General features: G+C 41.3%; 1 protein-coding gene across 2 annotated transcripts in view; it reads left to right on the plus strand.

Annotated features, from left to right (window-relative positions):
- LOC117521909 (tensin-3-like) overlaps positions 1-25,348 on the plus strand; it is a 101,747-nt gene that overhangs the window by 30,700 nt on the left and 45,699 nt on the right. For both annotated transcript variants that reach the window (XM_034183274.1, XM_034183275.1), the window contains 6 exons: positions 6,543-6,655; positions 10,205-10,265; positions 11,921-11,996; positions 13,334-13,463; positions 14,589-14,654; positions 15,615-15,716. In XM_034183274.1, coding sequence (XP_034039165.1) covers positions 6,543-6,655; positions 10,205-10,265; positions 11,921-11,996; positions 13,334-13,463; positions 14,589-14,654; positions 15,615-15,716 — 548 coding nt within the window. The remainder of the gene's footprint in view (positions 1-6,542; positions 6,656-10,204; positions 10,266-11,920; positions 11,997-13,333; positions 13,464-14,588; positions 14,655-15,614; positions 15,717-25,348) is intronic.

Genomic DNA, 25,348 nt, shown 5'->3' on the forward strand with positions numbered 1-25,348 from the left:
TGTACATATGTATATGGCTACAGAAAATGTATTAATTTGGATTGTTTTCCCTTGTTTTCAAAATAAATAAATACAAATATGAGAGAAATGTTTTTGTAATTAAAAAAACTGGCACATTAAAAAACAGTTGCAAACATTTTCAGATTCAGAAGACTGATGCACTGTATTTTCCAGAGTATAAGTTGTGTTTTTTGCTACTTTGGGAGGTCCTGTGACTTAAATACAAAAAGAATCATATGTTTGTTATGAATAATAATAACTATAATGACTGTTTTTATACAACTTTACCGGAAATCAAAGCACTAAACAGAAAATACTAATAATAAAGAATTAATACACAGCAACATTGCACAGAACTCCCAAATTAAAGAGCAGATAGTACAGAAACGTATACTCCGGAAAATACGACACTTCGTAGGTTTACAGCTCATAATTCCACAGTCACTGGTGACTGTCGACTCCTCTTCATGAATGTGAATCAACGTTTCCTGACTTTTTTCTCATTTGAACCTTTCAGAGTGAAGCAGTTTCTACTTTGGACCACTTGTCACAGCCTGTGACAAGTGACAAATATGTTAGTTTAAATGAGTCAACACCCCCGAGTCACACTAACTGTCAGAACGCTCGTAGCACGGGCCGAGGCGGAGGATTAGCAGCAATCTTCCACTCCAGCTTATTAATTAATCAAAAACCCAGACAGACAGAGCTTTAATTCATTTGAAAAGCTTGACTCTTAGTCTTGTCCATCCAAATTGGAAGTCCCAAAAACCAGTTTTATTTGTTGTTATCTATCGTCCACCTGGTCGTTACTGTGAGTTTCTCTGTGAGTTTTCGGACCTTTTGTCTGACTTAGTGCTTAGCTCAGATAAGATAATTATAGTGAAGTAAGTAGGATGAAGTATTTGGTTAGACTCTTTCTCTCCGATTGTTCTGTCTGGGTTATTTTCATTAGTTACTTCCTCCAAACCATCAACATGTCTATTAGACCCCATTCCTACCAGGCTGCTCAAGGAAGCCCTACCATTAATTAATGCTTCGGTCTTAAATATGATCAATCTATCTTTATTAGTTGGCTATGTACCACAGGCTTTTAAGGTGGCAGTAATTGAACCATTACTTAAAAAGCCATCACTTGACCCTGCTATCTTAGCTAATTATAGGCCAATCTCCAACCTTCCTTTTCTATCAAAAATTCTTGAAAGGGTAGTTGTAAAACAGCTAACTGATCATCTGCAGAGGAATGGTCTATTTGAAGAGTTTCAGTCAGGTTTTAGAATTCATCATAGTACAGAAACAGCATTAGTGAAAGTTACAAATGATCTTCTCATGGCCTCAGACAGTGGACTCATCTCTGTACTTGTTCTGTTAGACCTCAGTGCTGCTTTTGATACTGTTGACCATAAAATTTTATTACAGAGATTAGAGCATGCGATAGGTATTAAAGGCACTGCGCTGCAGTGGTTTGAATCATATTTATCTAATAGATTACAATTTGTTCATGTAAATGGGGAATCTTCTTCACAGACTAAGGTTAATTATGGAGTTCCACAAGGTTCTGTGCTAGGACCAATTTTATTCACTTTATACATGCTTCCCTTAGGCAGTATTATTAGACAGCATTGCTTAAATTTTCATTGTTATGCAGATGATACCCAGCTTTATCTATCCATGAAGCCAGAGGACATACACCAATTAGCTAAACTGCAGGATTGTCTTACAGATATAAAGACATGGATGACCTCTAATTTCCTGCTTTTCTTCTTCTTTGTCTTTCAGCTGTTCCCGTTAGGGGTCGCCACAGCAGATCAATCGTTTCCATCTCACCCTGTCCTCTGTATCTTCCTCTGTCACACCAACCACCTGCATGTCGTCTCTCAGCACATCCATGAACCTCCTCTTTGGTCTCCCTCTTCTCCTCCTGCCTGGTGGCTCCATCCTCAGCATCCTTCTCCCTATATACCCTGGGTCCCTCCTCTGCACATGTCCAAACCATCTTAATCTCGCCTCTCTGACTTTGTCTCCAAACCGTTCCACCTGAGCTGTCCCTCTGATATGTTCATTCCTAATCTTGTCCATTCTTGTCACTCCCAAAGAGAATCTCAACATCTTCAGCTCTGCCACCTCCAGCTCTGCCTCCTGTCTTTTTGTTAGTGCCATTGTCTCTAAACCATACAACATAGCTGGTCTCACTACTGTTTTGTAAACTTTCCCCTTCATTCTTGCTTGCTGATATTCTTCGGTCACAAATCACTCCTGCCACCTTTCTCCACCCACTCCACCCTGCCTGCACTCTCTTCTTCACCTCTCTACCACACTCTCCATTACTTTGAACAGTTGACCCCAAATATTTAAACTCATCTACTTTCACCACTTCTACTCCTTGTAACTGCACTATTCCACTGGGCTCCCTCTCATTCACACACATGTACTCAGTCTTGCTTCTACTGACTTTCATTCCCCTTCTCTCCAAAGCATATCTCCACTTCTCCAGACTAGACTCAACTTGCTCTCTACTCTCACTACAGATCACAATGTCATCTGCAAACATCATAGTCCATGGGGACTCCTGTCTGATCTCATCTGTCAACCTGTCCATCACCACTGCAAACAAGAAAGGACTCAGAGCTGATCCTTGGTGTAATCCCACCTCCACCTTGAATGAGTCTGTCATTCCGACTGCGCATCTCACCGCTGTCACACTATTCTTGTACATGTCCTGCACTACCCTAACATACTTCTCTGCCACTCCAGACTTCCTCATACAATGCCACAACTCTTCTCTTGGCACCCTATCATAAGCTTTTTCTAAGTCCACAAACACACAATGTAACTCTTTCTGTCCTTCTCTGTACTTTTCCAACAGTATTCTCAGAGCAGACATTGCATCTGTAGTGCTCTTTCTCGGCATAAAACCATATTGCTGCTCACAGATCTTCACCTGTTTTCTAAGCCTAGCTTCTACTACTCTTTCCCATAACGTCATGCTGTGGCTGATCAGCTTTATGCCTCTGTAGTTACTGCAGCTCTGCACATCACCCTTGTTCTTGAAAATAGGAACCAGCACACTTCGTCTCCACTCCTCAGGCATCCTCTCACTTTCCAAGATTTTATTAAACAATCTGGTTAGAAACTCTACTGCCATCTCTCCTAGGCATTTCCATGCCTCCATTGGAATGTCATCTGGACCAGCTGCCTTTCCACTCTTCATTCTCTTCATAGCAGCCCTCACTTCTTCCTTGCTAATCTCTTTTACTTCCTGATTTACTCTCACCACATCATTCAGCCTTTTCTCTCGCTCATTTTCTTTATTCATCAACTCTTCGAAATATTCCCTCCTCACTTGTCAGCACATTACCATGTGCATCTTTTACCAACCTAACCTGCTGCACATCCTTTCCAGCTCTGTCCCTTTGTCTGGCCAAGTCCTTTTCTCCTTCCTTACTATTCAACTTCTTGTATAGCTCGCAATATGCCTTTTCCTTTGCTTTTGCCACTTCTCGCCTTACGCCGCATTTCCTTGTACTCCTGTCTACTTTCTTCATCTCTCTGACTATCCCAAAACTTTTTCGCCAACCTCTTTCTCCTTATGCTTTCCTGGACCTCTTCATTCCACCACCAAGTCTCCTTGTCTTCCTTCCACTGTCCAGATGTCATACCCAGTACTGCCCTAGCTGTCTCCCTCACCACATCTAAGTACTTTTCCAGTTGTCCAAAATTGCTTCCCCTCCAACTAGTGCTTCTCTCACCTGCTCGCTAAATTTCACACAACAGTCTTCCTCCTTCAGCTTCCACCATCTGATCCTTTGTTGAGCTCTCACTCTCAGTCTGTGATTTATTTTAGCTTGCATCTCCTATAAAGAATGTAGTCCACCTGTGTGCACCTTCCTCCACTCTTATATGTTACCCTGTGCTCCTCCCTTTTCTTAAAGTAGGTATTCACCACAGCCATTTCCATCCTTTTTGCAAAATCAACTACCATCTGTCCTTCCCCATTCCTATCCTTGATACCATATCTACCCATTACTTCCTCATCACCTCTGTTCCCTTCACCAACATGTCCATTGAAGTCTGCTCCTATCACCACTCTTTCATGCTTGGGCACACTCTCCACCACCTCATCTAATACACTCCAGAAATCTTCTTTCTCCTTCATCTTACAACCTACCTGTGGGGCATATGCACTGATGATATTCATCATCACCCCTTCAATTTCCAACTTCACACTCATCACCCTGTCAGAAACTCGCTTAACCTCCAACACACTTTTAACATACTCTTCCTGTAAAATGACCCCAACACCATTTCTCTTCCTGTCCTCACCATGGTACAACAACTTGTACCCACCGCCGATGCTCCTGCTCTTAACTCCCTTCCACTTGGTCTCTTGCACACACAATATGTCTACCTTTCTCCTCTCCATCATATCAGCCAGCTCTCTCTCTTTACCACTCATACTACCAACATTCAGAGTCCCCACTCTCATTTCCACCCTTCTAGTTTTCCTCTTCTCCCGCTGTTCGTGGCAACGTTTTCCTCCTCTTCTTCGTCGTCTTCGCCCAGCAGTAGCCCAATTTCCACCGGCACCCTGTTGGGCAATAGCACTGGTGGCGGACGTTGTTAACCCGGGTTGCAACCGATCCGGTATGGGAATTCGATTCTGAGTCTGCATAGTTGGGTTGGCTTGTTTTACGCCGGATGCCCTTCCTGACGCAACCCTCCTCATTTATCCAGGCTTGGGACCGGCACTCAGAATGTACTGGCTGCACACCCCATGTGGTTGAGTTCTCTAATTTCCTGCTTTTAAACTCAGATAAAACTGAAGTTATTGTACTTGGCCCCACAAATCTTAGAAACATGGTGTCTAACCAGATCCTTACTCTGGATGGCATTACCCTGACCTCTAGTAATACTGTGAGAAATCTTGGAGTCATTTTTGATCAGGATATGTCATTCAATGCGCATATTAAACAAATATGTAGGACTGATTTTTTGCATTTGCGCAATATCTCTAAAATTAGAAAGGTCTTGTCTCAGAGTGATGCTGAAAAACTAACTCATGCATTTATTTCCTCTAGGCTGGACTATTGTAATTCATTATTATCAGGTTGTCCTAAAAGTTCCCTGAAAAGCCTTCAGTTAATTCAAAATGCTGCAGCTAGAGTACTGACAGGGACTATCAATCAATCAATTCAATCAATTTTATTTATATAGCGCCAAATCACAACAAACAGTTGCCCCAAGGCGCTTTATATTGTAAGGCAAGGCCATACAATAATTACGTAAAAACCCCAACGGTCAAAACGACTAGAAGGAGAGAACATATTTCACCCATATTGGCTTCTCTTCATTGGCTTCCTGTTAATTCTAGAATAGAATTTAAAATTCTGCTTCTTACTTATAAGGTTTTGAATAATCACGTCCCATCTTATCTTAGGGACCTCATAGTATCATATCACCCCAATAGAGCGCTTCGCTCTCAGACTGCAGGCTTACTTGTAGTTCCTCGGGTTTTTAAGAGTAGAATGGGAGGCAGAGCCTTCAGCTTTCAGGCTCCTCTCCTCTGGAACCAGCTCCCAATTCGGATCAGGGAGACAGACACCCTCTCTACTTTTAAGATTAGGCTTAAAACTTTCCTTTTTGCTAAAGCTTATAGTTAGGGCTGGATCAGGTGACCCTGAAGCATTCCTTAGTTATGCTGCTATAGACTTAGACTGCTGGGGGGTTCCCATGATGCACTGAGTGTTTCTTTCTCTTTTTGCTCTGTATGCACCACTCTGCATTTAATCATTAGTGATTGATCTCTGCTCCCCTCCACAGCATGTGTTTTTCCTGGTTCTCTCCCTCAGCCCCAACCAGTCCCAGCAGAAGACTGCCCCTCCCTGAGCCTGGTTCTGCTGCAGGTTTCTTCCTGTTAAAAGGGGGTTTTTCCTTCCCACTGTCACAAAGTGCTTGCTCACAGGGGGTCGTTTTCACCGTTGGGGTTTTTCCGTAATTATTGTATGGCTTTGCCTTACAATATAAAGCGTCTTGGGGCAACTGTTTGTTGTGATTTGGCGCTATATAAATAAAATTGATTTGATTTGATTTGTAAGGGACTTGCAAGTGAAATACTGATTGGCTTTTTTTTTCCAAGTCCTGCATAGAGGTGTATAAAGATCTAAAGCTGTCCAGAACATCAGAATAACAAAGCAAATACTATAATGAAGTTTGTCTGAGTTGTGCAAATTATGCTTCATAAATGTTTTTTGTTGGGGTTTTTTTCTAAATAGACATGCAGCTCATCACATTCATCTTGTTACTCTTTGCTACATCTGGACTTCCACATTAAGAAATTGCTGATATTATTGAAGATCACAGTTGTAAAAAGTGCTGGTATTGGCACATTTTGTTTGTGCAAACAGTGACTAATCCTGCTTGTTGTTTACACTGAAGTGTGTGTGTGTGTGTGTGTGTGTGTGTGTGTGTGTGTGTGTGTGTGTGTGTGTGTGTGTGTGTGTGTGTGTGTGTGTGTGTGTGTGTGTGTGTGTGCACTTTCACATCAGGTACGTGTGGATCCTCAACAGTCTTTTAAGTGGATCAATGAAGATCAATGCCTCCCCCTTGTTCCTGCACTGCATCATTCTTCATGGGATGCCAAACTTCAACGCTGCTGGAGGTTAATTTCATGTTGTTTACCACTACAAGCTGCACAGCTGCAACTTCAATGAACATACAATCACTGGAACAGGAGAGTTAAAAACAAAAAAAGCCACCCAGGGCCCACCACATCAGAGTGAGAGCCGTAAACAAGATGTAGACTTTCTGACACACATTTACACTCAGACATAGAGGCACTTACACAAGTTCAACTCAAAACACTCATTTTTATGAGCTCCTAGTAAAACCAACAGAATTCACACCCGTTTAAACTGATGTTTTCGCTCATCCCGGTGAAGCAACCAGGTCTTTATCACATTGTTGGACTGAAATCCTCTTCACACAACCACAGCTGTGAGCGGTACAATCTCAGCATGAGATCTTTCATGACCAAATGTTATCGTTGCACTTGTCTTCTTCTTTTTCTTCTTCTTTGTCTTTCGGCTGTTCTCGTTAGGGGTCGCCACAGCAGATCAATCGTTTCCATCTCACCCTGTCCTCTGTATCTTCCTCTGTCACACCAACCACCTGCATGTCCTCTCTCAGCACATCCATGAATCTCCTCTTTGGTCTCCCTCTTCTCCTCCTGCCTGGTGGCTCCATCCTCAGCATCCTTCTCCCTATATACCCTGGGTCCCTCCTCTGCACATGTCCAAACCATCTCAATGTCGCCTCTCTGACTTTGTCTCCAAACCGTTCCACCTGAGCTGTCCCTCTGATATGTTCATTCCTAATCTTGTCCATTCTTGTCACTCCCAAAGGGAATCTCAACATCTTCAGCTCTGCCACCTCCAGCTCTGCCTCCTGTCTTTTTGTTAGTGCCACTGTCTCTAAACCATACAACATAGCTGGTCTCACTACTGTTTTGTAAACTTTCCCCTTCATTCTTGCTTGCTGATATTCTTCGGTCACAAATCACTCCTGCCACCTTTCTCCACCCACTCCACCCTGCCTGCACTCTCTTCTTCACCTCTCTACCACACTCTCCATTACTTTGAACAGTTGACCCCAAATATTTAAACTCATCTACTTTCACCACTTCTACTCCTTGTAACTGCACTATTCCACTGGGCTCCCTCTCATTCACACACATGTACTCAGTCTTGCTTCTACTGACTTTCATTCCCCTTCTCTCCAAAGCATATCTCCACTTCTCCAGACTAGACTCAACTTGCTCTCTACTCTCACTACAGATCACAATGTCATCTGCAAACATAATAGTCCATGGGGACTCCTGTCTGATCTCATCTGTCAACCTGTCCATCACCACTGCAAACAAGAAAGGACTCAGAGCTGATGCTTGGTGTAATCCCACCTCCACCTTGAATGAGTCTGTCATTCCGACTACGCATCTCACCGCTGTCACACTATTCTTGTACATGTCCTGTGCTACCCTAACATACTTCTCTGCCACTCCAGACTTCCTCATACAATGCCACAACTCTTCTTTTGGCACCCTATCATAAGCTTTTTCTAAGTCCACAAACACACAGTGTAACTGTTTCTGTCCTTCTCTGTACTTTTCCAACAGTCTTCTCAGAGCAAACATTGCATCTGTAGTGCTCTTTCTCAGCATGAAACCATATTGCTGCTCACATATCTTCACCTGTTTTCTAAACCTAGCTTCTACTACTCTTTCCCATAACGTCATGCTGTGGCTGATCAGCTTTATGCCTCTGTAGTTACTGCAGCTCTGCACATCACCCTTGTTCTTGAAAATAGGAACCAGCACACTTCGTCTCCACTCCTCAGGCATCCTCTCACTTTCCAAGATTTTATTAAACAATCTGGTTAGAAACTCTACTGCCATCTCTCCTAGGCATTTCCATGCCTCCATTGGAATGTCATCTGGACCAACTGCCTTTCCACTCTTCATCCTCTTCATAGCAGCCCTCACTTCTTCCTTGCTAATCTCTTTTACTTCCTGATTTACTCTCACCACATCATCCAGCCTTTTCTCTCTCTCATTTTCTTTATGCATCAACTCTTCGAAATATTCCCTCCACCTTCTCAGCACACACTCCTCACTTGTCAGCACACCACCCTAACCTGCTGCACATCCTTTCCAGCTCTGTCCCTTTGGCCAATCGGTACAAGTCCTTTTCTCTTTCCTTACTATTCAACTTCTTGTACAGCTCGCAATATGCGTTTTCCTTTGCTTTTGCCACTTCTCTTCTCGCCTTACGCCGCATCTCCTTGTACTCCTGTCTACTTTCTTCATCTCTCTGACTATCCCAAAACTTTTTCGCCAACCTCTTTCTCCTTATGCTTTCCTGGACCTCTTCATTCCACCACCAAGTCTCCTTGTCTTCCTTCCACTGTCCAGATGTCATACCCAGTACTGCCCTAGCTGTCTCCCTCACCACATCTGCAGTACTCTTCCAGTTGTCCAAAATTGCTTCCCCTCCAACTAGTGCTTCTCTCACCTGCTTGCTAAATTTCACACAACAGTCTTCCTCCTTCAGCTTCCACCATCTGATCCTTTGTTGAGCTCTCACTCTCTTCTTCTTCTTTACCTCTAAAGTCATCCTACAAACAACCATCCTATGCTGTCTAGTGACACTCTCTCCTGCTACCACCTTACAGTCTGTGATTTCTTTTAGCTTGCATCTCCTATAAAGAATGTAGTCCACCTGTGTGCACCTTCCTCCACTCTTATATGTTACCCTGTGCTCCTCCCTTTTCTTAAAGTAGGTATTCACCACAGCCATTTCCATCCTTTTTGCAAAATCACCTACCATCTGTCCTTCCCCATTCCTATCCTTGATACCATATCTACCCATTACTTCCTCATCACCTCTGTTCCCTTCACCAACATGCCCATTGAAGTCTGCTCCTATCACCACTCTTTCATGCTTGGGCACACTCTCCACCACCTCATCTAACACACTCCAGAAATCTTCTTTCTCCTTCATCTCACAACCTACCTGTGGGGCATATGCACTGATGATATTCATCATCACCCCTTCAATTTCCAACTTCACACTCATCACCGTCAGACACTCGCTTAACCTCCAACACACTTTTAACATACTCTTCCTTTAAAATGACCCCAACACCATTTCTCTTTCTGTCCTCACCATGGTACAACAACTTGTACCCACCGCCGATGCTCCTGCTCTTACTTCCCTTCCACTTGGTCTCTTGCACACACAATATGTCTACCTTTCTCCTCTCCATCATATCAGCCAGCTCTCTCCCTTTACCAGTCATACTACCAACATTCAAAGTCCCCACTCTCATTTCCACCCTTCTAGTTTTCTTCTTCTCCCGCTGTTCATGCCAACGTTTTCCTCCTCTTCTTCGTCGTCGTCTTCGCCCAGCAGTAGCCCAATTTCCACCGGCACCCTGTTGGGCAATAGCACCGGTGGCGGACGTTGTTAACCTGGGCCGCGACCGATCCGGTATGGGAATTCGATTCTGAGTCTGAATAGTTGGGTTGGCTTGTTTTACGCCCTTCCTGACGCAACCCTCCTCATTTATCCAGGCTTGGGACCGGCACTCAGAATGTACTGGCTGCACACCCCATGTGGCTGGTGCTTTTTCAGAACTTATCTGTCTTTTTCAGTGTGTCATCCATACATCAAGGTCTACCAAGGAATGCAAGCAGTGTACTCTTCTGGAGTATAGTAAGTAATTCACGCATTTACAAACATGATACAGGAATTTGAACATTGTTTGAGAACTTTGTGGGACAAAAAAAATTACTTCTGAGGAGAAGCTTATATTATTACTGGTGTATGTCAGAATTATTCAGAAACTGGGAACCAATGAGTATGAAAAATGATGAAAAAGTCGGGTTTTGTGACTCATCTTTATAAGCAAAGACTGTCCAATTTACTAAAATTTTATTTTAGAAAATCGTTTTTAAAATTATATTTTTGATGGCTTTTTAATAGTTTTTATCTAATTAATCCTTGAAATTCTAAGTAGTTTCTGGCTGTTTTTTGCTCCAGTCATGTTTTATGTCACTGCGGACTCATTTTTCACTGCACCTGCAAGTCTTGCACCTCTATGGAAAGAGCAAAATCAATGCTGGAAGGATTAAGAACTCAAAAAAGACTTTTGTGCAACATAGCAGTTAGCTGAGCCACTGACAGTTGTGATCAGGAGTGAAGAATTTTAGATTTTTCACAGAATGTGGACAGAATAACTAGTTTACATCTGGTAATATTTAAAGGAAGTATGTAGGATGAAGTGATTTTGTGGAATATCATTATTTTAAGGTTAGATTTGGTTATTTTTGCCTGACAGGAATTCTAGTCACATAACTATTTCAAGGGTCATTAGAAATTTGAAAACCTGATGATAATTCCTGTTTTTACAGTTTCTGGGTATGATACCGTATCGTGTGTCCGTGCCAAATTCTGCCTGAAAATGGAGTGAGCAGATACATGATTGCACGGCCAATATTGCATTCTTTGGAATGCCCAACCCTTCATATATTTCAATAAAATGTCTGATTTCATCACAAATAACTCTTCCATTTAGTGCCCGATTGTGCCAAATGCATTCCGCCTTGTGCACGACTCTCTTATTGCAAACTTTCAAATGTTTTGTGTCATTGTTGTGCGACTACTACTGATTAAAAAAAGAACAACATTGTGTGCATTTATAAAACATTTGCCTTCAGCAAAGATGGTGCTGGTTGAATTAGCTCTTCCTCCGCCATGCTAAGCTGCAGCCACTGAACTCTGCAACTCACGAGTGTTTGAAGCACGCCAGACCCCCCCCCTCGCGGAGACGCTGTAGTATGGAAGCCGTTGCCTGACATACAGTACACGCAGTGAGTAAGCAAGAAAATGTTTAAAAAAAATGCTTTTTAAAAATCGATTCTTGGACATTTTGGATCGATTCAGAATCGTAATAAATAAGAATCGCAATTCGGACGTGAATCGATTTTTTTGCCGACACCCCTACTTTTTATGATGTGTTGAGGGGTCACGAGATAAATTAAATTTAAGGTGGGGTGTTTAATCAACTTTTTTTTTTAATTATTTAATTTAGGGTGGGTGTTTAAGCATCTTTAATTTAAAACAAAAAGAGGGTGGGTGGGTGTTCGAGATGGGGAGATCTGATGCACACCTACAATAAATGGTATAATTTGGGTGGTGGTGGTGGGGGGGGGTCGCTTCAAGAAAACATCCCTTTAACATCTACCAGTGGGTTGTGGGTTTCTGAGGTCTAAAAAGAACCGTCAGCACCTGACTGATATCTGTCCCTAAATCTGTGATTGCTTTCAGTCACTGACTCATGATATTTGATTAATTTATTTATGTTTTAGTCTCATAGGTCCAGGCCACAGAGACAGAATATGCATCACCCTTGAGCCTGCGCAGCTTCTAAAAGGGGATATCATGGTAAGAAAGAAAATGCAGTTGATATAGTTACTATGTAATATGTTAAATACCATTAAGCAAATTACATATTTAGATATTTTTTATGATGTCAAAATTAAATCCACAGGCTCCAGCACTCAAGCCACCCCAATGGAATAAGTGAAAGAAATTGCATATGTATATGTGTAATTGTCTTAGTGACTGTCATTAGTTTTAAAGTGAAACCCAGTATCTTACAACATAATCTCAGTAAAAGTTGTCTTGAGTACCGTATATATATATATATATATATATATATATATATATATATATATATATATATATATATATATATATATATATATATTATTTTTTTTTTTATGGTGGGGGGGCCTTTATAAGCTTTTGCTTCTGCCTACACCCTTTCGGCCGCATGGGTTCGCTGTTAAATTGTTCTCTTTATGAGCTTTTTTGTTATTTTTGAGTCTGTGTGCTGAATAATTATTATTTGATTCATTCAAAATCAAATCATATATCAGTAATCAAATAGAAATCGTAAAATGATGGGTGAAATGAGCTGTCATTTAAAACAAATAAAAAGGAATTATCACTTTTAGAGCCTGTTTGCTCAGGACAACAATATTTTTTTATTCATCGAATATCCCATAAAGAGTTGTAAAATCAGTAGTAGAAAAAGTTACAGCACAGGCATTTTAATTCTTCTTTAATATTGACATTCTTAAAATTACTGTGTGTGTGTTTGTGTGTGTGAGAGAGAGAGAGAGAGAGAGAGAGAGAGAGTACACTCATGAAATGCTTTTGCGTTCTTTCTCTCATCACTGGCCTTACAGGTAACTACCGTAATTATTACCTTAACCGAGGCAGATACGTTTTCACTTGTCTGTTTTTGTTTTTTCAGCAGGATTACTGAAAAACTGATAAAATTATTTTCACTGATCATAGTAAAAAGAAGGAGGATTTAGTGGTTGTTACAACCACTAAATTTTAGAGCAGAAGAAGATGAAGCGCAAAGCCAAAATTTTTTAGCAGCTTGTTTTAACATTGTGACACTAGATTTTGTGGCTGGATTTTATTATAAACTTGTTGAAAGTTCATAATTTGGTCTGGAACCGATCAATACCATTATAATTTGAAGCAGATTCAGATAAAGAGTTGGAGCCTGAAAGTTTAAAATTATATTGGGAAAAAAATTTGTGTTATCCAGTGTTTTTCAAACTGGTGAAACATTTTTGGTATAACCTGGAACATCCATCATCAATTTTGTGAGGTGTATCTGCAAATAGAGTGCCAAAGAAGGTTTTATAGCCCAAAGTGTGTAATTCCTTATTTCCTTGGTTTTTTATTTTTTGTCTTTGTAGGTAAAATGCTATCATAGGAGTGAAATGAGTTCAGAACGTGAGGTTATATTCCGTCTGCAGTTCCACACGGGAGCAGTGCAGGGCTACAGCCTGATGTTTGAAAAAGAGGACATGGAGGAGGCCAACAAAGGTAGACCTGAAATAACCCTGAGAGCAGGTTTCAACGTGCCAACACTTCACTCTGCTTCACACAGCATTTACAGCCTGGACTTAACTTACACTTGGAAATTTGACACCAGTAATTTTTTTTTGTTCCTTCCTGCAAACAACCCATTTTAAACATATAGAAAGTTTGACTTGATATCCCTGATTGCAATTGAATTATCTATATTTTGACGTTCAACATTAAAATATAGAGCTACCGCTGGTGATTTTTTTGTGATGTATTAACCACTTGATTATATTTTAATTAATTTAATATTCTGTGTGTTTTTCCAAATACTCTATTAAATATTATTCATTTTATCGAGTAATCCTTTGGTTAACTTACCAGTAAATAATAGCCATAACTTCTACCAGTAACATTAAACGTTGAGTGAAAACATTTTCTCGTAAAACATATTTATTTCTCTCACACACACACACACACACACACACACACACACACACACACACACACACACACACACACACACACACACACACACACACACACAAATAACTAAATAATTAAAGAGTTTCCAAAATATGAATGTAAGAGCAACATTTAAACATTTAAAAAGGCATCAGTGGGGTGAAAAATTCCAGAAAAAAGTCTCACTTAGATTTGCTTCTTCCTGATGCACAAAAAGGCAAAAAATAAAATCACTGACATATTTTAACATCAAATCTATGATTCAAGGCGTCGCTTTTACTTACTGATACAATTTCTCACATAAGTTAAGATTTTTGCTATATAGGTTTAATTAGGATAAGATATTCCTTCATTAGTCCCACATGAGGAAATTTTCAGTCACAGCAGCAGCCATATGCAGTTGTGCAACAATAGAGTAAAGTAAAGTGTGCACACTGAAGGCAAACGCACATACTGAGGCATGGCAAACTGAGAGAATGAAAAATAGAGAAATACTATGATTACCACACTCACAGTGTGTGGGTGAGTCTGTGATATGTATTTAAAAGAAATACACGTCGGTTGAGGTTGACCCCTTCTCCTCATGGATGTGTGTGAGAAAGAGAGAGAGAGAGATCATGATTAATTTTTCCAGCTGTAAATGAGCCAGACTCACGGGGTTCATATGTGCTAACATTTCAGATTCCAGATTTCCAGAGTATGGTAAAGTGGAACTGGTTTTCTCAGAGGGGCCCGAGAAGATTCCAGGTACACTCATAACTTACTGTCTTTCTTTGGTTCTTTCTTTGTGTGCTGCCTGTGCTCAGCTCCTCTCCCTCTGTGCTTCCCGGTGAGAGTGGGTTTGGAATGCTGCAGAGGGGAAATGTAGTGTGAAGTGTGTGCTGACAGAGAGATGACGAAGCACAGCAAGTGCTGCCCGGCAGCAGCAAAAACCGATGTTGTGTCTGGATGTGGCCACGGCGTGTGCGCTGTGTGCATTTCTGAAAAAATAACATCATGGAAATATTCCAGAGTGTCTTTTAAAGTCATTCCTCAGCATGTTTGGTTTGTGTTGTTGTGTTAATTACAAGTTCAGTCAGATCTGACATTAGTGGACGTGGACATGTCCTCTCGCTGGCTATCCATTTGTGAAGAGTGGACGTGGACATGTTCTCTCGCTGGCGATATGTCCATGAGCAGGAGTTAATGGATTTTATTTAACGTGCCACAGTCATGAGAGCACTTGAGGAGGAGCTGCAGTCTGACAGGTACAAAAATGGTGTTTCGCACACCTCTCAATTTATAGGTGAAAAAATTTGTGTTTTTCTTGATTCTGCAGTCTGCATATAGATTCATTGAGTCAGTGTCTCCCAACACAAAGATTTTCATTGACCTTCAATCATTAATGCCACTGTCCCCATATTTGCTCAAACTGACTCTATCCAGAGGGTTCAGGGTAATTCCTTGACTGATAGGTTACATCATCACTCTGTGTGCTAATGGTTTATGCTTTCAACCCGTTCATTAGATCACATTCATGGACACCTGCCATCTTCACACACCAGTTTATCATAAATATAAACTGTGTCCTTCTGGGATGCATATCTATGAAAGTAAGAATGGGAGTTTAAAGATGGTGAAACTTCAGAGTGCAATTAAACAACTGGAAGAACTGGTGTAATAAGGTGGAATATAGAACGTTAAAGGTAACATTATCTTTGGCTCCAGGTGCAGACAGGTGGCAAAATGGCAGCGATGTCATTGTGAACTACAACACTGCAGATCCTTTAACCCGATGGGACTCGTACCAGAACATCTGTGATGGTGAAGGTACTGTAGCTGTACTGCATTAATTACCACACAACCAGCCATACTTTTACAAACATGTCAGTGCTTGTCTCGAGACTCAGACTGCCTGTGTGTACATGTCAGTGCCTGTTTTTGAGGATGGAAAAAGGGTGCAGAGCTTGTTTGTTGTCCCCTCCAGACATGTAGTTTATGTCATTGTTGTGCCTTCTTTTTTCTTCATGGTGTCATGTACATCATGCCCAACAGGTCTGACGAGGCGGGACAGAGTAGCGTTTCTATTAATTGGTGTTGATGGAGGAATTTGGGTTTAGTTTGAAGCAGTAAGTTAGGGGCCTGTAGCTCTTCATAATACCTAAACATTATGCACTTTTGTCGAATGGCTATAAATCAGTCTGACACAGAAATGAGATAAAAGGGGAATGAAACTATTTGATGCTCATATTTTTATTAAGGTGAAACCTGCTATGACAAGCATCACCGACCAGCATAATGTGATCAATAACTCTGTTTCCTGTCTTGTGATGCTCCTTTTCTCTTAGTGCAATCACTTTAATAGAAAGATGATTCATACCTGAAATGGTTACTTAAGCAGTTAATGCAGTTAGATTCTTGACTTGTCCACCAGCGTGGTAGTGTTTTCGTGTCCTTCTGTTTTTATCAAGATTACTGGGGGAAAAAAAGGTGTTCATCGTGTTATCAGTATTTCTTATTTTCATAAAGGATGTACCCTGCCAACATTCTTGTTCCGTCACGTCACATTACTTTCAAAGGACAATTGAAAGCTTGGTTACTGGCAAATCAGACATGCAACCATCTGTAGCCTAAATCACAATTCAACTGTGGAGGCACCATTCGAGTTTTTTTTTTTTTTTCAGGTATATCTACACCCTTGTGTATTTTATTTTATTACATGGTTTAGTAGTCTTTACATAATAAACTTGAGTATAAGACCCTATGCAATATTTACACTTGTGCATGTGCAAATGAATGTATTGGGCATCGTGCAATACAACCTAGTACTGTAATGTGCAATTACAACCAGGCACTGAAGCACTTTTGCACTTAGCACTTGTCACTTTAATTCAGTACTTTTGCACCTCAACATTTGCTGTGGCGACCCCAAGTGCAAACAAGGGAGCAGCCGAAGGGACTTTTTTACCCATCATGAAACTCTTTTGGTTCTTCCACCTGTCGGCTACTTATTATTTATCAATTATTGTTACTTTGAATTGTAAATATTTGTATGTGTGTTCTGTTTTAATTGTTTTTCTGTCATGATTAATTTACTTTGGTATGTTGTGTGGTCTTCGTCTGTTTCTATGTTACTGGGACTACAGATGGAAATTAGCACCTTGCTATAATCTGGCATATTTGCACATAACTATGTCCATTAATATGCATTGTCCCATTTCAAATAAATAAACATACAGTGAGGAAAATAAGTATTTTAACACCCTGCGATTTTGCAAGTTCTCCCACTTAGAAATCATGGAGGGGTCTGAAATTTTCATCTTAGGTGCATGTCCACTGTGAGAGACATAATCTAAAAAAAAAAAAAAAAAATCCGGAAATCACAATGTATGATTTCTTTTAATAATTTATTTGTATGTTACTGCTGCAAATAAGTATTTGAACACCTACCAACCAGTAAGAATTCTGGCTCTCACAGTCCTGTTAATGTTTCTTTAAGAAGCCCTCTTATTCTGCACTCTTTACCTGTATTAATTGCACCTGTTTGAACTTGTTACCTGTATAAAAGACACCTGTTCACACACTCAATCAATCACACTCCAACCTGTCCACCATAGCCAAGACCAAAGAGCTGTCTAAGGACACCAGGGACAAAACTGTAGACCTGCACAAGGCTTTGATGGACTACAGGACAACAGGCATGCAGCTTGGTAGAAGACAACAACTGTTATGATTATTTATTAGAAAGTGGAAGAAACACAACCGTGAAGCATGGGGGTGGAAACATCATACTCTGGGGGTTCTCTTCTGCAAAGGGGACAGGACGACTGCACTGTATTGAAGGGAGGATGGATGGGGTCATGTATTGCGAGATTTTGGCAAACAACCTCCTTCCCTCAGTAAGAGCATTGAAGATGGGTCATGGCTGGGTCTTCCAGCATGACAATGACCCCAAACACACAGACAGGGCAACTAAGGAGGGGCTCTGTAAGAAGCATTTCAAGGTCCTGGAGTGGCCTGGCAAGTCTCCAGACCTGAACTCAATAGAAAATCTTTGGAGGGAGCTGAAACTCCAAACCTGAAAGATTTGCAGAAGATCTTTATGGAGGAGTGGACTAAAATCCCTGCTGCAGTGTGTGAAAACCTGGTGAAAAACTACAGGAAACGTTTAACCTCTGTAATTGCAAACAAATGCTACTGTACCAAATATTAACATTTATTTTCACAGGTGTTCAAATACTTATTTGCGGCAGTAACATACAAATAAATTATTAAAAAAAATCATACATTGTGATTTCTGGATATTTTTTTTTTTTTTTTTTTTTAAGATTATGTCCCTCACAGTGGACATGCACCTAAGATGAAAATTTCGGACCCCTCCATGATTTATAAGTGGGAGAACTTGCAAGATCGCAGGGTGTTCAAATACTTATTTTCTTCACTGTACGTCTCCATTGGGATCAGCAATTGAAACACAAGACCCGTAAATCTCTCAAAATCGAAATTTTTATACATTAATACTGGGAGATCAAAGCTCTGCCTGTCAAAAAATCATGCATATGTCAGGAGTGGAAGACCCTAAGCCTTGTAAGCATTGCACCCTTGTCCTTATTACTGTAACTATTGTTAAATTTTCAGTGACTTGCCCAGGCCTACACTCGTGACTGTAAGAACATTCCCACAGCTTGAAATGGTATGAGAATAGAGACTGGTGTGATACTAATGTATCATCCCATAGAGATGTGCCAACAAGGAACTCTGTGCATGCTTCTCGAAAGAAAAACAAATGTTTTAAAGTGTTACAGGACCTTTGGTGCTGAGGGACTACATTTTGATTGCATTACCACGTGCACACATTCACCACTCTTTTGGTTTATGGTGTAGTTTTGAGGAAAGTGAGTTGTAGTAATACTCATGATTGGAACACAGGCACTTCCTGTGGAAACAAAGTTTTGCGATGTGCAGTTTTCCACTGTGGGGGCTAGTATTGTGCTCAGGAGGTAGTATCTGTTTTTGCGGGTGTACTCTACATCTCCACAAGCAGGCGCAGCCACAGAATGGAGAGGTCTGTAATTTTTATCATAGGTACACTTCAACTGTGAGAGATAGAATCTAAAAAAAAAATCAGAAGATCACATTGTATGATATTTAAATAATTGATTTGCATTTTATTGCATGAAATGAGTATTTGATCACCTACCAACCAGCAAGAATTCTGACTCTCACAGACCTGTTAGTTTGTCTTTAAGAAGCCTAGACCTCTACATTCTTTGTAGGTGGGAAAACTGGCAAAATCAACAATGTATCATATATATATATATATATATATATATATATATATATATATATATATATATGAGGTCTGTTAGAAAAGTATCCGACCTTATTATTTTTTTCAAAAACCATATGGATTTGAATCACGTGTGATTGTGTCAGCCAAGCTTGAACCCTCGTGCGCATGCATGAGTTTTTTCATGCCTGTCAGTTGCTTCATTCGCCTGTGAGCAGGCTTTGAGTGAGGTGTGTTCTACCCCTCTCATCTATTTTTTATTGCAAATAAATGTCTGAACGATTTGGATCTTTGCTGCATCAATTTTTTTCCAGAAACTGTAAGAGACCTCCAGGTGGACACCGTTCGAAAAATTAATATGGCTTTCAGGGATGATTTTATGGGGATTAAACAGATTACGGGGTGTTACTGCCCCTTTAAGGACGGCCCACAACTGCTGAAAGCGCGGTGCGCTCCCAGCGCCGATGGACAGGCTGACACCCCGCACAAACAACCAGATCATTTCCAATGTGAAAGCTTTGTTGATCCGGGACCTCGTCTGACTTTCACAAAAAGCAGAAGATGTGGACATCAGCACTTTTTCCGGCACATTCCACCGTTACAGGAGTTTTTTTTCATGGAAAAAGAAGCCGAGGGACGCGCCACGGAGCCGTTCATTACGCGGGACAAAACCACCTCGGTGTTGGTCTCACAGGACGGCTTAAAGGTGGATTTCAGACGGATTCCGGTTGCTTTCCAGTCGTGTAAATATCCGATTGTGATTGTGCATGAGCTGAACATGCCAGAACATGTCCTGTGAGGCTTCATCACGGCGTTTCTTTTCGCCATGCAGCTCCGCCACGACACGTGGAATTCCTCCGACTTTGTTCCTCTTTCCATGACAAAAACTCCTGTAACAGTGAAATGTGCCGTTCATTTCTAAACTGGACGCTGTCTTGATCCGGTATGTCCTCTGACTAGCACAGGAATTGTGAAAAGACGTGGACATCAGCACTTTTTCCGGCACATTCCACCGTTACAGGAGTTTTTTTTTTTCATGGAAAAAGAAGCAGAGGGACGCGCCACCGTACCGCTCTTGACGCAGCACAAAACCACCTCGGTGTTGGTCTCTCAGAACGGCTTTCAGATGGTTGCTTTTCTGTCGTGTGAATATCCGAGAAATTGAGCTTGAGCTGGACAAGCCCCAACATGTCCTGTGAGGCTTCATCATGGCGTTTCTTTGCGCCGCCGAGGGGCTGCACCACGACGCGCCGAACTCCTCCGCAAGTCTGTCTTATTATGCCGGAAAAAGTGCTGATGTCCACGTCTTTTCACAATTCCTGTGCTAGTCAGAGGACATACCGGATCAAGACAGCGTCCAGTTTAGAAATGAACGGCACATTTCACTGTTACAGGAGTTTTTGTCATGGAAAGAGGAACAAAGGCGGAGGAATTCCGCACGTCGCGACGGAGCTGCATGGCGAGAAGAAACGCTGTGATGAAGCCTCACAGGACATGTTCAGCTCATGCACAATCACAGTCGGATATTCACATGACTGGAAAGCAACCGGAATCCGTCTGAAATCCACCTTTAAGCCGTCCTGTGAGACCAACACCGAGGTGGTTTTGTCCCGCGTAATGAACGGCTCTGTGGCGCATCCCTCGGCTTCTTTTTCCATGAAAAAAAAAACTCCTGTAACAGTGGAATGTGCTGGAAAAAGTGCTGATGTCCACATCTTCTGCCTTTTTGTGAAAGTCAGATGAGGTCCCGGATCAACAAAGCTTTCACGTTGGAAATGATCTGGTTGTTTGTGCGGGGTGTCAGCCTGTCCATCGGCGCTGGGAGCGCGCCGCGCTCTCAGCAGTTGTGGGCCGTCCTTAAAGGGGCAGTAACACCCCGTAATCTGTTTAATCCCCATAAAATCGTCCCTGAAAGCCATATTAATTTTTCGAACGGTGTCCACCTGGAGGTCTCTTACAGTTTCTGGAAAAAAATTGATGCAGCAAAGATCCAAATCATTCAGACATATATTCGCAATAAAAAATAGACGAGAGGGGTAGACCACACCTCACTCAAAGCCTGCTCACAGGCGAATGAAGCAACCGACAGGCATGAAAAAACTCATGCATGCGCACGAGGGTTCAAGCTTGGCTGATGCAATCACACGTGATTCAAATCCATATGGTTTTTGAAAAAAATAATAAGGTTGGGTACTTTTCTAACAGACCTCGTGTATATATATATATATATATATATATATATATATATATAACCATAAAGTTTTAGTTGAGGCCAACATGTACTTGGCTGTCAAGGGGACCATCACTCACTCATCATTGCTCACTCATCTTCAACCGCTTTTCCGGGTTTGAGTCATGGGAGCAACAGTTCCAGCAGGGGACCCCAGACTTCCCTTTCCTGTGCCACATTGACCACCTCTGACTGGAGGATCCCGAGATGTTCCTAGGCCAGTGTGGCGATATAATCTCTCCAGCTAGTCCTGGGTCTTCCCCATGGTCTCCTCCCAAATGGACGTGCCTGGAACACCTCCCTTGGGAGGCACCCAGGAGGCATCCTTACCAGATGCCCGAACCACCTCAGCTAGGTCCTTTCAACGCGAAGGAGCAGCGACTCTACTCCAAGCTCCCCACGGATGACCGAACTTCTCACCCTATCTCTAAGGGAGACACCAGCCACCATCCTGAGCAGTGTTGCAACAGTTACTTTGATAAAGTAATCCAATTACTGATTACTGATTACTCCTTGAAAAAGTAACTTAGTTACTTTACTGATTACTCAATTGTAAAAGTAACTAAGTTAGATTACTAGTTACTTTTTTAGTTACTTTCCCCAGCTGCCGACAACAACCCTCTGCCACCTCAACATGACAATGATACCTGTTTTGCCAAAACTCACTTTATAGTCACCCTTTCTTGACTTTAATGAAAATAAATACTTGTTTTATAAAAAGTAAAATAATCTTTCTTGACCTCATATTTAACTGTTGACAGCACTGTAACAGTAAAACTTGCAATTTCTAACCTACATTGTTTATAAATGTAACTGTTAAATTCTAACATTTTTCTAACATTTAAATTCTCTATAAACATTTTACTTGTCAAAATTATTATTATTTTAAGTAGTATTAGTAGTTGTAGTAAAAAAAACTGGACCTTTAATCTAGGGGTGTTGTGGGGGAGGGGGCACATCCCTGCCCCATGCCCCCATTCCATCTGGATTCGCCCCTGCTTCGGCGTTTGAGCACAAAGAATGGATAACATTTATTTATGCAGAAAACATGACCAGATTTACAGGTAAGAAAGTTTTATTGTGTTTTCACATCATGTGGTCCTCAGAAAGAGAGTTTAGGTGCATTTGAGTGGAAAATAGTGTTAGTTGTTGACACGTCGCGGCGGATCAGCTGTTTTTAACGAGACGATACGGAACGGCTCAGCTCAGAATTCTAAATAAAAGAGAAAAATAAAGCATAAAAATGACTTTGTAAAGCTCAGTGCAGGTGTGCTGTTTTCACCGCGCTTTAAGAGGTGAGGACGAGTCGTAGCTGATGAAAAGCTCACAGCTCGCTTAAAGTGGGCAGGTCAGTCGAGCCCCGACCCCCTGCCCACGGACCAAGTTTAATGCTGCTGTCGACCCACAATGCAAAAATAATAGTAACGCACAGTGACTTGGAGAAGTAACTTTAATCTGATTACTCGTTTGGAAAGATTAACGCGTTAGATTACTTGTTACAAAAAAATTGGTTAGATTAGAGTAAGGCGTTACTAAGTAAGGCGTTACCAGCATCGCTGATCCTGAGGAAGCCCATTTCAGCCTCTTGTACCCGCGATCTAGTTCTTTCGGTCATGACCCAACACTCATGACCATAGGTGAGAGTAGGAACGAAGGGGACCATCAGTGTGCAAATATGAAAGAATTTGAACAAACTGTTTTCATTTTGTTGATGAAAGTCTGCACATTTCCGAATACCGTACCAACTGGTTTAGTTTCTGTGATGCTGCCATTTGTTCTCACAACAAAGCAAAGAGTTGTTCTTAATCACAGACAGAAGACACAAAACTACATTTAACCAAAAAAAAAAGAGGAGACACATCTGAATGATAGTGAAGTGCCCGGCTGAGTTGTTCCTTTTAAGGTGTGAAGCCGTACAAACTCAAATCTTCAGGCACATCTGCTTTATTGACATCTTTTTACACAATAAAGACCTCATGCTTACAACGGTGCCACGCCCCTCATCGACAGTTGTGTTGCTATGACTTAGTGCCAGTCTGCTTTGTCAAAACAAATGCTAACATAAGACACTAACTGTACAATCGATAGTTTAAAAAGTGTCAGCTACTGATGTACATCCTTAGGGATCCTTTCAATAGTATCAGTAATTTTTGCATATTCAGTGTTGACACCAAGTGGTTTGCTTGAGGGTTATAGCTTGCCCCATGCAATTACATTGTACAGGCATTTAGCCTGTGACAATGTTCTTGTTTGAACTCAATAATACTAATTAGAGAAAAAGTACAACCTGTACAGGCCCTGAGGCCCACTGGTGCTGGTGCTTATCCCTGGATTCTGTAGCATAAAGCAAATGCAATTCTACAACTCCCCCAGGTGGGATACCAATCCGACGCAGCTTGCTTCCCCGACTGGGTGGACTGATACAATGCAGATGAAGTGTCTTGTCCAAGGACACAGATAGGTAGGGTGACCAGAAGCTAAAGCCACGTCTACAAATTGGTTCCTTATCCCACAGAACTACGTAGCTGCTGTACTTAGTACTGGACCAGTTAAAATAATTTTTCTCCCAAGTGAAAAGTTGAATCCGAAAGCATCTAAAAATAAGGCCCAAGTTGCAAAATCCTAGAGTTCCAGTTCGTTTTACAGCCCTGTAGAGATGGTATGCAGTAACTAACCATGTGGCTTAGATTAGGGTCTGGAAACCGGGTAGTTGAATACTCTGGATGTAGTTCCTTCAGTGGGAAAGCACTTTATGTTTAGCAAGTGCCTAATGGGAATAGAAGCTACCACTTTGGCTTCTATAAGAATCCTGGAGCCCCTTCTTTTCCTCTATGATGAACACAGTAACTGTTGTTGTTTCCATTTGGAGGAGAGGAGGAGTGTTGTTATATGTAAGAAATAGAGTTCATGGGAAGAGCATTCAGTTCTCAAGAGATTTCCATTTTGTTGTTTCATCAAATGAATAGGCAGGCTTTAACCAGCCCCCCCGCATGCACACTCATTCTCTCACCAGCGCCTACGTAGACTCAGAGCCACCATGTCGGGCCGGCCCATTCTAGCTGTGGTTGTTGCTCTTCGCCCAACCACAGAATTCACAACAGCCTCCCAGAATAGAGCCAATTGGTGGTGACATTAAAACATAGATCCACCCTTTCCCAGTATTCAATGAGTGTTTTATAAGCTACGTTTGGTGGCTTGATCAAAATGAGCTGCCTTTTTAAATTGTCATTTAAAATAACCTAACGCATCAATATAGAATTTTATTTACACCTCTGGGAAAGTGATGAAAGAGCACACAAATTAAAAAAAAAATCATCAAAGCAATCACATAATTGCTTTAATTCTAGCACATTCATGTGGGATATTTACAGTCTTGTTTTCTCATGTAAACACTACATCTGAGAGGGAAAACTGGGAGTTCTGCTGGAATTCTGCATCTACTTAGCAGTCCTTTGGCAGCCTCGGTTTCCTTCTGTGAGGCTGTCACTCAGACACCAGTCACAGGCAGGAAGCCTGAAAAACCTTTGCCACTCCGGTGCTAAAACTATGAAAAGAAAACCTCATTTACTTCAGTGGCATTTCTTTGTTTGTTAGTGCAAATTATTTGTTTATCAGCAAGTGTTAATTAAAACCTGGATTTTATTTATTTATCTATTTATTTATTTATTTATTGAAAGATTGTTTTTCATGACCAGAATTCCTTATTTTTGACTTTATGGTAAAACCACATTGTCGGCTTGGGTAGAAGATGACTGTAGAAATGCAAAATAATTGAAGGCAAAAAGGTGCATGAAAAAGGTTTTGTTGTTCTTTGCGTAATTTGCTTGCATTTGATACTTTTGCATCTCCTACCTTCCAGATGTTTACGATCCATGGGTCCATTTACAAGCAACCCAAACTCACCGGATGCTTTAATTCAACCTGACTACAACTCGAACCATC

The sequence above is a fragment of the Thalassophryne amazonica genome, chromosome 12 (assembly GCF_902500255.1).
Source record: "Thalassophryne amazonica chromosome 12, fThaAma1.1, whole genome shotgun sequence".
NCBI lineage: Eukaryota > Metazoa > Chordata > Actinopteri > Batrachoidiformes > Batrachoididae > Thalassophryne > Thalassophryne amazonica.